At 38.7% G+C, this 18133-nt stretch overlaps 1 protein-coding gene and 1 long non-coding RNA gene across 4 annotated transcripts in view; both read left to right on the top strand.

Moving 5' to 3' along the window:
- The window catches only part of LOC133773908 (uncharacterized), a 151333-nt gene that overhangs the window by 93811 nt on the left and 39389 nt on the right, over positions 1 to 18133 (top strand). The gene's annotated exons all lie outside the window — the stretch shown is intronic.
- Positions 7526 to 13358, top strand: LOC133773622 (integrator complex subunit 2-like). Its single transcript, XM_062211094.1, is given in 4 exon segments — positions 7526 to 7666; positions 7872 to 8676; positions 8679 to 9827; positions 9829 to 13358. Coding segments are annotated over 3 exon segments (3597 nt in total). The 5' UTR covers positions 7526 to 7666; positions 7872 to 7950; the 3' UTR covers positions 11551 to 13358.

The raw sequence follows: 18133 nt of genomic DNA, 5'->3' as shown, positions 1-18133 counted from the left end.
TATTCTTTTAAAAATTTATTTGAAAGGCAGAGTTACAGAGGGAGAGAGAGAGAGAGAGAGTCTTCTATCCGTTGGTTCACTCCCCAAAGGACAACAATAGCCAGGACGGGGCTGTTGCCAGGAGCTAACGTCAGGAGCCAGGAGCTTCTTCTGGGTCTCCCATGGGAATGCAGGGGCCCAAGAATTTGTGCCATCTTCTGCTGTTTTCCCTGGTGCAACAGCAGAGAACTGGATCAGAAGTGGAGCAGCGAGGACTCAAATCGATGCCCACATGGGATGCTGGCAATGCAGGTGGTGGCCTTATCCACTATGTCACAAAGCCAGCCCCTCCTTTAATAATGTATTCTAATTTTTGAGTCATCCGTAGGCTTAGTAGGCTGCAAAAGAAGAGAGCTACATAGCATGAGAACCTTTACTTAAAATGTGGCTTAATAATACCATGCGAAGAACTTGAGTCTCTAAATAACTGTGTACAGCAAACTGCTCCACCTACCCAAACCACTCACTATAGACTTGATACATACAAGAGAAATACAATTTCAGTTATTTAATTCCCACCATCTGTACCCTTCTTTGTTTAGGAGACATGAAATGAATTATATGTCTCTGGAAGGAACTAACCTCCTCATACATTTATTTTGCTCTTGATACCTCCAGCACTGTGGAGGTATTATATTGTTTTAAGCCTCAAACAAGTTGTGATTATTTGTATCTTTAGTAAGAGAACACAGATTCTGTTACTCAAAATGGTATGCTGCTGTCACTAATACCTCACAAGATGAAAGTAGTGTGAATTGAGCAATGATTTTGGGCTAGAAGAGTTTTGAGGGGGATGATAGAAATGCTTACATTGCCCTGAAGAGACTGTTGGTAGAAATGTGAATGTTAAAGCAGTTTCTGTTGAGGCCCTCAATGTTAATGAGGATTATATTATTGGAAACCTGTGAAAAAGAAACCACAGAAACATGCCTGAGTGGCATTCTAAAGTTGAATAGAGAGAACTTGTAAGCAATGAATTTGTCTATTCAGCCTAGGATATTTCCAATCAAGATGTATAGGGTACAGCCTGATTCTCTTTGATCTTTACTCTAAAATATACAAGGCAACGGTAATACAAGTATGGAAATATAAAGTTAAAAGGTAGCGGGACTTAGCATTTTTTTAAACTTTTATTTAGTAAATATAAATTTCCGAAGTACAGTATATGGATTACAATGGCTTCCCCCCCCTCATAACTTCCCTCCCACCCGCAACCCTCCCATATCCTGCTCCCTCTCCCATTCCATTCACATCAAGATTCATTTTCAATTATCTTTATATACAGAAGATCAATTCAGTATATATTAAGTAAAGATTTCATCAGTTTGCACCCACACAGAAACACAAAGTGTAAAATACTGTTTCAGCACTAGTTATAGCATTAATTCACATTGGAAAACACATTAAGGACAGAGATCCCACATGAGGAGTAAGTGCACAGTGACTCCTGTTGTTGACTTAACAATTTGACACTCTTGTTTATGGTGTCAGTAATCTCCCTAGGCTGTTGTCATGAGTTTCCAAGGCTATGGAAGCCTCTTGAGTTCGCCCACTTTAATCTTATTTAGACAAGGTCATAGTCAAAGTGGAAGTTCTCTCCTCCCTTCAGAGAAAGGTACCTCCTTCTTTGATGGCTCGTTCTTTCTACTGGGATCTCACTCGCAGAAATATTTACTTTAGGTTTTTTTTTTTTTTTCCAAAGTGTCTTGGCTTTCCATGCCTAAAATACTCTCATGGTTTATTGCAGCTCAATTCACAATAGCTAAGGCCTGGAATCAACCCAAATGCCCATCAACAGTAGACTGGATAAAGAAATCATGAGACATGTACTCTATAGAATACTATACAGTAGTCAAAAACAATGAAATCCAGTCATTTGCAACAAAATGGTGGAATCTTGAAAAAATCATGCTGAGTGAATTAAGCCAGTCCCAAAGGGACAAATATCATATGTCTCCCTGATCAGTGACAACTAACCAACCACAAAAAAGGAAAGCTGTTGAAGTGAAAGGGACACTATGAGAAACAGTGACTTGATCAGCCTTTGTCCTGACTGTTGATGTACAATTTAATACTTTATCCCTTTTAGTATTTTTTTGTTCTAGTTAATACTATTGGTTGAACTCTGTAATTAACACACAATTATTCTTAGGTGTTTAAATTTTAACTGAAAAGTGATCCCTGTTAAATCTAAGAGTGGAAAAAGAGAGGGAGGAGATGTGCAGTTTGGGACATGCTCAATCGGACTTGCCCCTAATGGTGGAGTTAGAAACGTGCCAGGGGATTTCAATGCAATCCCATCAAGGTTGCATTTACCAATGCCATCTCACTAGTCCAAGTGATCAATTTCAGCTCACAATTGATCACACTGATAGGTCTAAGAGTCAAAGGGATCACATAAACAAGACTGGTGTCTGCTAATACTAACTGATAGAATAAAAAAGGGAGAGAACAATCCAACATGGGAAGTGGGATACACAGCAGACTCATAGAATGGCAGATGTCCTAAACAGCACTCTGGCCTCAGAATCAGCCCTTAAGGCATTCGGGACTTAGCATTTTGGGAGGTTCTAAGCCTTTCCAAATGGTAAATGATTCTTTGATTCAGAAATTCACTATTGAGAGAAAGAATGTTCTCGAGGAAATGTCAAGTGTATAGGTAGATAATATTTTACTGAAAAGCATAAACTTGTGAATCATGTATTCAGGCTCAGCAGGATCAAGGAATAGAGTTCCATCTGGAGAACTTCTAATGACATGGATTCCTTTGACATACACAGGGAATCTACAAGGATTTTGAGAATGTTACACCATCAGAAAAACTGTCAATTTGAATTGAAAGTGGTGTTATAAGAGAAGGCAATTGGATTTGTACAATTCTGTAAACTGGAAGTAAGTCAACAGAGCTACTCAGTGGCCAAAACTTAAAAAAATACAAAAGATCAAGAGAACAAAAAGTTGATTTTTTGAGAATATAAGCAAAATAGATAAACCTCTAGCCAGAGGAAAAACTTGAATAAAAAAATTAGAGATGAAAAAGGAGACATTAAGACTGACACCATTGAAACACAAATGATTATAAGAAAGTACTATTTAGAATGATATATTAATAAAGTGGAAAATCTAGGTGAAATGGATAAATTCCTGGATTCATATAACCTACCAAGATTACATCAAGAAAATACAGAAACCCTAAAAGACCCATAATGAACAATGAGATTGAACAGTAAACAAAAGCAACCCTACAAGGAATTGTTCAGGACCTGCTGGCTTTACTATTTAATTCTACAAAACATTCAAAGAGGAAGTAACTCCAATCCTCTTCAAACTATTCCAAAATATTGAACAAGATGGAACTCTGCCAAGCTCATTTTATGAGACCAGCATAACTTTGATACCAAAACCAAAGATATGACACAAAAAGAAAACTACAGACTTCTATCCATGAACACAGATGCGAAGATTCTCCACAAGATACTAGCATAAAACACTATACATAAATCAATTGGACAGAATAGAGGTCCTAGAAATTCATCCACATACATATAGCCAACTGATTCTTGACAGAAGTGCTCAGACCATACAGTGGAATAAACATAACCTCTTCAAAAATGGTGCTGTCAAAACTAGATGTATATATGCAGAAGAATGAAATGAGATCCATATCTCTCATTGTATCCAACTCAGTTTGGATCAAAGGCTTAAGTTTCATACCTGAGACTGTGGAGATGCTGTGAGAAAAAGTAAGGGAAACACTCCAAGACATTTGTGTAGGGAATGACTTCTCGGATAAGAATCCCCAGAGCACATGCAACAAAAGCAAGAATAAACAAATGGGACTATATCAAACTCAGCAGCCATTGCAAAGCAAAGAAAATGATCAATAGAGTGAAGAGACATCCAAGAGAATGGGAAAAATATTTGCAAACCACTTATCTCACAAAAGATTAATATCCCAAATATATCTCAAATTTAAAAACTCAATAACAAAAAAGCAACCAATCCAGTCAAGAAATGGACACAGAACTTCAGTAGACAGTTCTCAAAAAACAATTACAAATAGCCAATGATCATATGAAAAAATGCTCAACATCACTAACCGTGAGGGAAATGCAAATCAAAACCACAGTGAGACACCACCTTACCCCTGTCAGAATGGCTAAAATCCAAAATGTAGAAAATGATAAATACTAACAAGGATGTGGACAAAGGGGAACACATCTATACTGTTGGTGAGAATGTAAATTGGTGCAGCCACTGTGGAAAACACTATTGGGATTTCTTAAAAAGCTACAAATAGACTTACCATATGATTTAGTAATCTCATTACTGGGTATATACCCGAAAGACTTGAAAACAATGAATCAAAGTGATACCTACACTATCATGTTTATAGCAGCACACTACACAATAGATAAAAATTTAAACCAAACAAGGTATACATCATCAGAGGAATGGATAAAGAAAATGTCATATATACATACAATGGAATATTATTTAGCTATAAAAATGGATGAAATTCTATATCAGAGCATAATGCATGTAACTGGAGGACATGGTGTTGAGTGAAATAAGCCAGATTCAGAAAGACAAATACCAGGTGTTCTTCCTTATATGTGCGAACTAAAATTTAAAAAAGAAAGGAAGAAAGAAAAAAGAAAGTATCAGATTGCAGAAAATACAGTTTTGTAAAACTTTAATTTATAACTTTTTCAAACCAATGGTTACGAATGTTATATTATTATAGTTTTAATGATCTTTGACTACTTTAAAATTAGTGTATATGGGTGAAATTGTCATTTTTCCATTCAATTATTATTTATAGCCATTGTCTATACTCTCATTAAACTAGTCTTTTTGCTTTTTCTTTGCAAAATTTCTTATTTTACTCTAATGTAAATTTATAATATTTTATTTCATAAACTAAAAGAACAAAAAAGAACAGATAGAAAGGGAGAAGGAAGGAGAGTAGGATGCAGAAGGGAGTATGGAGGGAAAGAGGGAGGAATATCTTTATGTTCATACAACTGCATCTACAAATTACCTTAAATATGTCAAAACTAATTAAAAATTAGAAAACAAGAATTATCAACAGTCACTAGAAGCTAGCAGAGAAGTATGGAAAATATTCTCCTTCTAAGTCCTCAAAGAGAATAAACCAAGCTGACGCCTTAATTTTGTGCTTCTGCCTTCCAGGACGGTGAGAATAAATTTCTATTGTTTTATCACACAAAGTTTGTTGTGATTTATTAGAGAATTCCCAGGAAAGTAACAGGGTAGCTAATTAGAAAATTCAAAATACAATTTTATTTAGGTCATTCCATAATTTCTCTCATTAATTATACCTAGAAAGAGCTTGTTATAAACTGATTTCTTGTTCTTAGATACATTATCTTTACATTTCAAAACTTTATATTCTTTTTAAGATTTTTTATTTTCTTTCAAAATTAAATTAGGTCATCTTGAGGTTATAATTCATCACCATCCACTTATATTAGAAGAAGGAACTAATAAAATTTGGGTATGACAAATGGCACTTAAACTCATCCATCTAGTGTTTGGATAGTGACAAATGGCACTAAAACTCATCTATCTTAGTTCTCTTGATCAACAATATGTAAAGCAATTTCATTCCTTCTGAGAACCAGGGACGTATTTCGCCATAGTCTTCTAGAAAGCAGGACTTATGGTACATGACAAGGGAAGAAGCCATCAATGAAATAATCACCTGTCATAATCAACCTTGCCCTTGTCATCAAAAAAATAGTGCTGGGCATACTCTGCATGGACTGTTTAGGTAAGTTCTTGAGATTCTAATACAAGGAAGATGAACATGTCTTAGGGGAATATAAACAAAATTGATCATGTTTATGTCTTTCCTGTGACTCATTTTCATCTTTCTAGGTGAAAGCCAGAGTCAGAAGAATTTAGTAACTCCAAGCCTATGGAATAAGTTGGGGAAATCAAAGTTGATTCTGAGTTTCCAAGTCTGAGTTAAAAGTGGTATCTCTGAGGGCCATAGAATATCCTGCAAGTCGGGATTACTGGAGAAGGGTCTGTGTGCTTTTTTATATCTATGTTGAGTTGCATTAATATGAAACACCTAAATGAAAAGTTTTAGAACCAGCTGCAGATCTTTGTGTGAGTTACAACATACATGTAAGAAATTAAGGTGTCAATTAGAGACGTGAATTTATTCATAGTCGTTATTCCCCTATAAATGAAGACATAGTTTTCTAAGACCTACACACTATGATAATTATGTTGAGTCCACATATTAAATATCACTCCCTCCTCCTTTTTTTTTTTAGTAAGACCACTGACATTTGCTTTATTGTCTTGCACCCTTCAAAACATGTTTGTTTTCAGAATAACTACACCTTTTAGTAGGTCTGTGCTCAGATCTAGGCTCATCAAACCCTGTCCTTGCTCTGATCCAGGACTGATGAAATTGACTGTTTTAGGGGTGGGCAGCTGCTTCTCTTTGGCTCAGTCAGAATGACGCTCACAACTTATGATTGGGGAAGAATCTGGACAGCAATCTTGGAACTGTTGCAAACAGTTTGTTACCAGAGGTGAGTGAGTCTGAATTTGCAGCTCAGACACAAAAGAAGAATCAAGATTATCAGAGAAGCAGAACTTGGGCATGAATGAAAATGCTTTTGAGGCCTGAAATACTGTCATCTTTCAATTATATGTCAATCACTTTCTCTTTTCTTTAGTCATTTCTACTTGCAACTCAGATTACATTTCTTTTACTTTGCCACTTTTACTAATATGATTCATTCCTCAGGTTTACAGAATGCAAAATACATCCAAATCATGATTTAGCATTCTGTATTTCTAACTGTATGCTATGAAAGACTTGCTAATTTTACTTCAGAATTACTTCTCTTCAGAACCTTTAAGACTAGACATAATTCAATCACTTATTTTGCAAATGGGAAATTGAGACCTTCAAAATAATAGAATTACTCCACTTAATAGACTTACATAAAAACACAGGATTAAAGGTTCCTTATCTTTGGCACATAAATCAGCACTCTCAGTACACAGTATATTTCATTGTGTTCTTTGAACTAGGAAATGATGTTTCAAGTAGCCAACCTAAGTTAGCTGAGGAAGTTCAATGCATGTGAGAAAATGATAAGGAGTCCTTTCCTAAACATGAAGCAGAGGTTTAGGAACAATCCACAAATGAGAACAGAATAAATCCCAAGGCTTGAGAAGACTTTTGCCTAGTTTATGCAACAACCACAAGCATATCATGAAATGAAAGGAAAAGAAAGAAGTGTAATAGTTGATGCATGGCAATCTTTGGTTTATTTATTTAGCAAATCTCATGTGTTACTTTATTCTAGACTCTGTGACAGTACCTTATAAAATGACGGCGAGAATCCAGGCTGTACTCTTGCAGAATTCAATAGGAATGATCATCTCACAAAGAAACATAAGACGACCGGCGCCCGGGCGCCGTCGTCTCTGGGTTTCCTCTTGCAGCTACTCTTCCTTTCAGTCCAGTACGGTGGCCGACGGGAGCCAGACGCTGGAGATGAATGAAGGAGCTGGGCGCAGGTTGAAAAAGTCTCCTCGGCTTTTGCCTTCGTCCAGTCTGGGTTCTGCCCTGGTGCGGTGTTCCCGTCCTGCCCCCGGTCTTGCCCACCGCCCGGTTGAGCTCTTGGTGCCCAGAGCGGGTCGGGCACAGCTAGGGTGTGTGGATTCGGATTACCGCCTAGGCCCAACTTCGGACCGCGCTCTCGATTTCTGCCGCGGCTGCCTGTAGGACGCAGAATCCCAGTGGGGTCCCGTGAGGCTGGAGGGTAGATCTTCAGGTGGCAGTAGGAAGAGAGGCAGACAGAAAAAGCCTTGTCTTTGTGTCCGGAACGTTGCCAATTGAGAGGATCCACAGTGATGATGACCGAGTGTGCAAGCCTTCAGTTTGTCAGCCCATTCGCTTTCGAGGCAATGCAGAAGGTGGATGTGGTGCGCCTGGCGTCTTTAAGTGATCCGGAACTAAGACTTCTCCTGCCCTGTTTGGTACGGATGGCGCTTTGTGCTCCTGCTGACCAGAGCCAGAGCTGGGCTCAAGATAAAAAGCTTATCCTCCGCCTTCTGTCTGGAGTGGAAGCCGTCAACTCCATCGTTGCGTTGCTGTCGGTGGACTTCCACGCTTTGGAGCAGGATGCCAGCAAGGAGCAACAGCTTAGGCATAAACTTGGAGGAGGCAGTGGAGAGAGCATCCTGGTTTCCCAGCTTCAGCATGGACTGACATTAGAGTTTGAACACAGTGATTCACCTCGGCGATTGCGTCTCGTGCTTAGTGAGCTGTTGGCAATCATGAACAAGGTATCTGAATCCAATGGAGAATTTTTTTTCAAGTCTTCTGAGCTCTTTGAGAGTCCAGTGTATTTGGAGGAAGCTGCAGATGTACTTTGTATTTTACAAGCAGAACTCCCTTCCTTACTTCCCATAGTGGATGTAGCTGAGGCCTTGCTACATGTTAGAAATGGTGCCTGGTTCTTATGTCTTTTGGTGGCCAATGTTCCTGATAGTTTTAATGAAGTTTGTAGAGGCCTGATCAAAAATGGAGAACGACAAGATGAAGAAAGTCTCGGAGGAAGGCGCAGGACAGATGCCTTTTACGCTTCTTATGTAAAATGAATCCTTCTCAGGCTCTCAAGGTCCGCGGCATGGTGGTAGAAGAGTGTCACTTGCCAGGTCTTGGAGTGGCTTTGACATTGGATCATACTAAAAATGAAGCATGTGAAGATGGAGTGAGTGACTTGGTTTGTTTTGTTAGTGGTTTGCTTCTTGGAACAAATGCGAAAGTCTGGACTTGGTTTGGAACTTTTATCCGAAATGGACAGCAGAGAAAGAAGGAGACCAGTAGTTCTGTCCTTTGGCAGATGAGAAGGCAGCTGCTTCTGGAGCTGATGGGCATTCTTCCCACAGTAAGAAGTACCCGCATTGTGGAGGAAGCTGATGTGGACATGGAGCCCAATGTGTCTGTGTATTCAGGACTGAAAGAAGAGCATGTTGTGAAAGCCAGTGCACTCTTACGTCTGTACTGTGCTTTGATGGGGATCGCTGGACTCAAACCGACTGAGGAGGAAGCTGAACAGTTACTCCAGTTGATGACCAGCCGTCCTCCTGCTACACCAGCTGGGGTTCGCTTTGTTTCACTTTCCTTTTGTATGCTGCTGGCCTTTTCCACACTTGTCAGTACACCTGAGCAGGAGCAACTAATGGTGGTGTGGCTAAGTTGGATGATAAAAGAAGAAGCTTACTTTGAGAGCACTTCAGGTGTGTCTGCCTCGTTTGGGGAGATGTTATTGTTGGTGGCCATGTACTTTCACAGCAACCAGCTTAGTGCCATCATTGACTTAGTCTGTTCCACTTTGGGGATGAAGATTGTAATTAAGCCAAGCTCCTTGAGCAGAATGAAGACTATCTTCACACAGGAAATTTTTCCTGAACAGGTTGTTACAGCTCATGCAGTTCGAGTCCCTGTTACGAGTAACCTGAGTGCCAACATCACTGGGTTTTTGCCTATCCATTGTATTTACCAGCTTCTCAGGAGTCGTTCCTTTACCAAGCACAAAGTGTCAATAAAAGACTGGATTTATAGACAGCTGTGTGAAACCTCCACTCCACTCCATCCCCAGTTACTTCCTCTGATCGATGTGTACATAAATTCTATACTGACTCCTGCATCTAAATCTAATCCAGAAGCCACTAATCAGCCAGTCACAGAACAGGAGATACTCAATATTTTCCAAGGAGTCATTGGGGGGGGACAACCTCCGCCTTCCTCAGCGTTTCAGTATCACAGCACAGCTTTTGGTGCTCTACTATATACTGTCTTACGAAGAGGCTCTCCTGGCAAACACGAGGACTTTAGCTGCCATGCAAAGGAAGCCCAAATCATATTCCTCTTCTTTGATGGATCAGATTCCTATCAAATTCCTTATTCGACAGGCGCAAGGGCTGCAGCAGGAGTTGGGAGGGTTGCATTCAGCTTTACTACGTCTTCTTGCAACTAACTACCCACATTTATGTATTGTGGATGACTGGATCTGTGAAGAAGAAATCACAGGGACTGATGCTTTGTTAAGACGAATGCTCCTGACCAATAATGCCAAAAACCACTCTCCTAAACAGCTCCAAGAAGCATTTTCAGCTGTTCCAGTAAGTCACACACAAGTGATGCAGATTATAGAACATTTGACTCTACTGTCTGCTAGTGAACTTATACCATATGCGGAAGTATTAACATCCAACATGAATCAGCTATTGAATTCAGGTGTCCCACGGAGAATTCTCCAAACAGTCAATAAATTATGGATGGTTCTTAATACTGTGATGCCTAGAAGGTTGTGGGTAATGACAGTTAATGCACTTCAGCCTTCGATAAAGTTTGTACGACAGCAAAAGTATACTCAGAATGACCTGATGATCGATCCTCTCATTGTCCTACGGTGAGATCAGAGGGTTCATAGATGCCCCCCACTAATGGATATTACTCTGCACATGTTGAATGGATATCTTCTTGCGTCTAAAGCCTACCTTAGTGCTCATCCGAAGGAAACAGCAGAGCAAGATAGGCCGTCCCCGAATAATACAATAGGTTTAGTTGGACAGGCTGATGCCCCAAAAGTTACCAGGGAAGAATTGAAAAATGCATTATTGGCTGCTCAGGATAGTGCAGCTGTCCAGATTCTCTTAGAGATTTGTTTACCTACTGAAGAGGAGAAAGCAAAGGGTGTGAATCCAGACAGCTTGCTAAGGAATGTTCAAAGTGTTATTACCACCAGCACTCCAAGTAAAGGAACTGAAGAAGGAGAAGACAATTTGCTCTGTAACCTTCGAGAAGTTCAGTGCCTTATCTGTTGTCTGTTGCACCAAATGTACATTGCAGATCCTAACATTGCTAAGCTTGTTCACTTTCAGGGTTATCCATGTGAACTTTTGCCTCTGACAGTCGCAGGTATTCCATCTATGCATATCTGTCTGGATTTTATTCCTGAGCTTATTGCACAGCCAGAACTTGAAAAACAGATATTTGCCATCCAGTTACTTTCTCATTTATGTATCCAGTATGCATTACCAAAGTCACTTAGTGTGGCTCGTTTAGCTGTCAATGTCATGGGAACTTTGCTAACAGTTTTAACACAGGCGAAGCGGTATGCTTTTTTCATGCCAACTCTGCCAAGTTTGGTCTCTTTTTGTAGAGCATTTCCTCCACTTTATGAGGATATAATGTCTTTGCTCATCCAAATAGGGCAAGTTTGTGCCTCTGATGTTGCCACTCAGACAAGAGACATCGATCCAATTATTACACGTCTTCAGCAAATAAAGGAGAAGCCAAGTGGATGGTCTCGAATCTGTAAAGATCCATCTTATAAAAATGGATCCAGGGACACTGGAAGTATGGATCCTGATGTGCAGCTCTGTCATTGTATTGAAAGCACAATAATTGAAATAATAAACATGAGTGTTAGTGGAATTTAGAAAAAAATTAAAACAAAAAATTGAAGCCGTTTGCTGCATATACCCAATATGAATCTGCATCTTATACAACTTTAAACTGAATGGAAACAGTAATGTCTTGGAATCACTAAAATGATTCAATTCCACATGCATACAATTTAAGAGAATTACGCTTGCTTGTATTTGATTGGCACGTCTTTGGATCTCCTTTGCTGGTATGTTTATATTGTAGCAGCTGGGCTTTTTTCCATTAGGAGCACACTTAAGGAACTGTACTGAAATGGAATTTGGCCTTGTATTTAGCTTTTGAAGTGAAGAAAGACTGCCATGCCTTTAATTTAATTTCTTATAAAAATGAGTCTATTGGGTAGCCCTACTGTTTATTTTAACTGTGAGTTTGTAACACAGGATGTCAAAGATGGAATGATGGAAGGGAGAAAATGGGATCAAGGAAAAGGAGAATTCAGGAGAAATTAGGAGTTAAATACTCAGAAATCTCAGAGACTTGCAACGCAAGTAATAATGATAGTAATGGAACTCTAGTTCTTAAGAAACAGTATTGTGAAGGCTTTAAAAAAGGCAAGTAGCTTTTGTAAATGATTTCATAGAATTACGGATGGGGATTTAAAGATTTTACATATTTGCTTCAGTTTTTACTAATATATGAAGCCATAAGTTTAAAGAAATACTTGAATAATTTGGAATTTTAAGAAACCGGTTTAAAAGTGTTTACAGAAACACCTGTGCAAAGAAGAGCCTGAAAGGAGGTCTCATTTAGTTTTTTTTTTAATTTATTTTTGTAATGCTTTATTAACTTATCTAATGCTCAGAGGATGGAAATATATATCAAATTAAATGAGATTTAGAGCAATAAGACTCACTGGATTAAAGAGCTTTTGGCTTGTCATCATGACTATAATTCACGTTTACTTTGAGAAAACATACACAGTGTTGGAACCTCAGGAAAAATTGAAATGTGGAAAATACTGTTTTGCTGAAGAATTTTGCAGTCCTCTGTTAGTAACTTCCATTGGTTAGGTAGATGCATTCAGGTAACCCATCATCCTCATTAAAAAAAAAAAATTAAATATCCAACATAGATGGTACTTTCCTTTGCTCTCTGAGATATACCTCAATTACATACTCCCCCCCCCCCCCCAGCACTCAAAATAGACCTTTTCACTTGTAAAAGAAGTCAGGAAGGCGGATAAGAAGGTGTTTTTTTAAGGGAAAAACATTAAATTTAACTTCAGCCACTTCACTAGCAAATCATCACATCTCATTTTCCTCTTTTGTAAAATGGGTTTAACTACTGGCCCTACCTCACAAGGGTATTCTCTAGGAACGAGTTTGTAGCTGTTTCAAATCATGAAGTGCATAATATCATATGTGGTAGGGATATTTATAACTTTTTATTAGATGTTTAATGTTCAATTAAGTAATTTTGATGTGAAAAACATACATGCTAAAAAAAATCCCACAAGGATTTTCCTATTTTGGAACAAGGCCGTTTTGTAGTCCCTGAAGAGCAGACACAGCCGCTCCTGTTTGCTCTGTTGCAGTACTTTGCAGTTCTTTATGTGAATAGGTGCCCCGGAGTCTGAAGGGGCTCACGTATGTTTTCTAACTACGTGCAGGGCAGATTTCATGGACCAGTTTTTCAAGACCGGTCAAAACCTGCTGTGTGAAAATAATAACATGCTGTTTTTCATCAGATTTGTTGATGATGTAAATAAAATATGTAAATACATTAGTAAATGTTAATATTCCTGTATTTTAAGTTAAGGTTATAAAATTTGTCACAATGTGATTTTTTTATTCAAGTGAAAACAGATGTGTGCAGCTATTTTGCATATTGACTTATAAACATTCATATTCTTTATTAAGTGAAAAAAAAAAACATAAGACAAAAGGAGGGGTAGGTTCAAGAAAGGAATTGGGGTTGAGAAGACTTCCCCTGATTGCAGGATAAGGAGAATTTAGCAGATAGGACTCAAAGAGTATTTCAGAACTAGAGTAGAGCATAATCCAAAGTTTGTGATTGAGAGAGGAAGAATAGGAAACTCAGAGAAGTCCACAATATTAATGTGGCCAGAAGGTAGAGTGTAGGCAACAATGAGTCATGTTGGTGAGGATGCCGGGACACCAACACAGGTGGAAGCACACAGGATCATCACAGGACTTAAACACCTCACCATGAAGCAATGTTAGAGAGCCTTTCATTGCAGGAAACAATTGAGTTTCCACCTATAATTTGGAAAGAGAGTTTGTAATTTAGAAAATTGTTGTCACTGCTCTGTCCTTCAACATTTTTAAAGGACGTATGCCTACAGCATTAGAAATCATGTTTGTGGTTCCTTCTTATGGAAGCATGACCGGTGACTCTCCTTTCACACAAAATAAGACATTTTCAGATTTAAATAAACCAGAATGCATGATTGAACAACATGCCTGTGAATAAATACGTTCACAATATAATTTTTTCCTCTGTATTTGTCATGAACACTTGTGAGCTTGCCATCATCAACAAAAGGTATTGATTAACGATGTGATGAGCACTCTGCCTAGTTCTACAGAAGCTGATAAGGTAGAGAACACTTCTTTGCCATAGGAGCCACACAAAGTATAGAGACCCAACTTCTTGGATGCTCTGTGCCAAAATGGTCAGCACGCAAAGTGACGGTGAGCTTCTATATTAAATAAAATGTTAACAATGTTTATGTCCAGATGGTGAATTTGAGATTATGTGCTTTTTTGCATTACTTAAGTTTCCTACAGTGAATAAATATGTATAGTGATAAGAAAAATACATTTTTCATCACAGAGAAGAATTTATATTTTTAAAGAAGCACCCATGTCACCACCTTATGCTGTGTCTCTCTAGAAACAGGGTTGAGGCCAGCGCCGCGGCTCAATAGGCTAATCCTCCGCCTTGCGGCGCCGGCACACTGGGTTCTAGTCCCGGTCGGGGCACCGATCCTGTCCCGGTTGCCCCTCTTCCAGGCCAGCTCTCTGCTGTGGCCAGGGAGTGCAGTGGAGGATGGCCCAAGTCCTTGGGCCCTGCACCCCATGGGAGACCAGGATAAGCACCTGGCTCCTGCCATCAGAACAGCGCGGTGCGCCAGCCACAGCGCGCCTACCGCGGCGGCCATTGGAGGGTGAACCAACGGCAAAAGGAAGACCTTTCTCTCTGTTTCTCTCTCACTGTCCACTCTGCCTGTCAAAAAAAATAAAAAAAAAAAAAAAGAAAGAAACAGGGTTGACATGTTGGCTGACCATGAGCTTCAGAGAATTAAAAAGAACCATGGGAAATTTTCTCAGGTACTCAAAGAGAGATGTCCTTCTTAATGTCCTCTAGGAGTCCTGGTAATTAGCACCTCCTAAGAATGATTAGCTCACCTGGGTTAGTGAATGACTTATGAGAACTCCCCATGTTGAGCTCAAGTTTGTTGCACTCATCTTCCCATTCATCTAAACACAATACTCTTGCCCACTAGCCTGTAAGAACTCAGAAGAGGAGTTAGGCTTAGGGTTGTCATGTTACTTCCTCTGACACTGAGGGGACAGGACAGCCACATGGCCATAGTGACTAGTAGTGGAAGCTGGATATTGTCCTCCCATTTGCTCAGGTGGAAGGGGAAGTGAGTTGATGTCAGATAGCCAGCTCCTGTTCCATGAAGAGTACTGACTTGTCACATGAGAGCACCGCCTTTGATTGTTGTTGAATAGATGCATTCTGTATTTGAAGGAAGCTGGAATCAGGAGCTGAAGGTGGTACATGAACCCAGGCACTGTGATGTGAGCTGAGGCCTTTCAACCAAAAATTTTAACTGCTAGGCAAATTGCCTGCTTCCTTAGTCATTTGGACATGAGATTATTCTGTAAGAGCATAACCAAATGTAACTGTATAAGTCCTACAGTCTCATTGATGAACATTGTTTTACATGAAAGAAACCATGCAACAGGATCTTCAAAAAGTTCATGAAAAATGCCTATTACAGAAAAATGCATTTCAAAATCTTTTGCACCAAAATTAATGGATTTTTTAGCTCCATATTTTACCAAAACTTTTGAAGGGCCTTTGTACAGGTGTACTTGAATTATATGATTAATTGTACAATTAGCTAATATGAGGCAACTTTTCCTTTCTGGGAAGTCACAGGCAATAATGATGTAGAATAACAATGGTCTGTGTGCTTATGGAGTTATAAGCCTCAGAATGAACTCAAATTCAGTTTGATGGAAATAATTCAACTTAGATACACACATTTACATATAAAATTCTATGTAATTATAGATACATGGCAAGGAGGAAGCATATATGGTTGTATTCTGTCAGTCAATTACAGCATAGAGACAATGACTCACTGGTAGCAATGTGCAACACCTAGCTCCCTAAATTGATTTCTAATGGTGTTTTCCAGTAAAAGGATCTGGAGCTCCTTGAGGGAATGACTCATTCCAGGACGGGTTTGGGAAATTTGCAAGATGTTTATCGAGCACGGGATTAAACAATATAAAAACAAAAAATTCTGCAAACCCACAATGAGATGATTGTGTCTCAGAAACAGTAGACAACTGATTGAGCTTCCAAAGAACAAAGAACAATCTGTATTACAAGAAAAAACTAAAATCTATAAGATCATAAATAAAAAATATAAAATACTCCTAGTTCATACTAGTATAATAAATAAGTGAATGAATAAACCAGAAAATAAGAATATACAGATGTCCCATGCAAAATAATTCCTGATCATTTATGTAGATACTCTGCCTTCAAAGAATTGGAATGCAGCTCCCTACTTCCTAGGTGTGGCCAGAAGGTACATGAGAAAATGCCTTTGAAGAGTACAGAATGGAAAAGTGGACAAAAATTAGATTTTAGTGGAGTATCCTGAGAAGCTCTACCTCTTCCTCACCCAGGTGACCAAGGTTAGCATAAATAGTATCACGTTAATGCCAACAGTGAAGAATATGTACTTCCATTCGATGTGATACAAATGACACGTTATCTCTGTGGCCCTATTCTCAAAAACCAACCTCAGTATATGAGGGGTAAAACGGACCAATTTTAATGGAGACCAATAATTACATAGCATCTAGCCAGTACTCTTCATAACTACCAATCAAATGACTGCTGAGGAACTGTTACAGCCAAAAGAAGCCTAAAGAGACATGATGAGGAGAAGTAATATTGCCCAAGACGGTAGGCTGGAGCAGGGCAATATAATTAGGCAAAAAAGAAGGAAATCTACAGTATGGGTTTTAGTTAATAATCTATAAATATCGCTTCATTAAGTATGGCAAATGTATTGCACTAAGATGAGATGTTAGAGAGAAAACTGAGTAGAAGGATACGAGAACATTGTACCGTCTCCAGTATAAAATAAAAAAAGGTCAATGAGTGTACTTTTTTTCAGAATGTAAAAAATTCTTTTATAATACGTGTTGGTCATCTGACATATAAAACATACAACTGTTTTTCCAAAAAAACATAATTTATTAAAAACGTTGATTTATAGCTTTTCAGTGATAGAATAGCATATTAATGTGGTTAAAATCTTTGTTCTTTCCCTGTATCTTTAATTTGTGGTGGCCTTGTTTTGTTTTTTTCTGGTGCCAAATCCAGAAATAAATGTATCATCCCTCTCTCTCTCTTATTTGAGAGATAGAGTTATAGAAGAGAGGGAGAGACAGAGAAAGGCCTTCCACCCACTGGTTCACTCCCCAGATGGCTGGAACGGCCAGAGCTGGGCTGATCTGAAGTCAAAGAGTTAGGAGTTAGGAGCCAGGAGTTTCTCTCATGTGAACAATTACTTGAGTGTAGGACCTGGGAAAGGGAGAACATGCCAATAAATGATAATAATGTTTTCTCTTTGGAAAATAAAAGTCATGCAGTAACATCAAACATTTAGTTTTCTGAATATCTCAGCATTTGGGTTGGAATTCTAAGCAGGCATAAAAGTCATTGGTGCTGAAAATAAGAATAAATGCTTTGGGGCCAGCGCTTTGGCATAGTGGGTAAACTCGCCACCTGCATTTCTAGAATCCCATATGGGCACCAATTTGAGTCCCAGCTGCTCCCCGTCTGATCCAGCTCCCTGCTATGGCCAGAGAAAGTAGTAGAAGATGACCCAAGTGCTTGGGCCCATGCACCAGAGTAGGAGACCCAGAGGAGGATCCTGGCCCCTGGCTCCTGGCTCCTGGCTTCAGATCGCCCCAGCTCCAGCCATTGTGGCCATTTGGTGAGTGAACCAGCAAATGGAAGATATCTCTGTCTCTCTATAACTCTGCCTTTCAGATAAATTAAAAAAATCTTTTCAAAAAAGAATACATGGTTTGTAATAAGTGGTCAGAATACATTATAATACTCCAAATATTTATTTTAAATCCTTTTAGAAATATAAAATGTGATAACCTCATTTGTGTAACAAAAAAGAAATGCCATCAAACCTTTAGGATTATGTATATTTTTCTTGTTATATTTAGACATTTTTCTGTTATTTTTATATGAAACAATAAATTTCATTAGAAATTCTGGTCAAAGTTCATTAAGCCAGTGTTTCAAATTTAAAGAAAATTAGATTCAACATTAGACACATAA

This window comes from Lepus europaeus, chromosome 14 (genome assembly GCF_033115175.1).
Source record: "Lepus europaeus isolate LE1 chromosome 14, mLepTim1.pri, whole genome shotgun sequence".
Lineage (NCBI taxonomy): Eukaryota > Metazoa > Chordata > Mammalia > Lagomorpha > Leporidae > Lepus > Lepus europaeus.
This window is presented reverse-complemented; position numbering and strand designations above follow the sequence as displayed.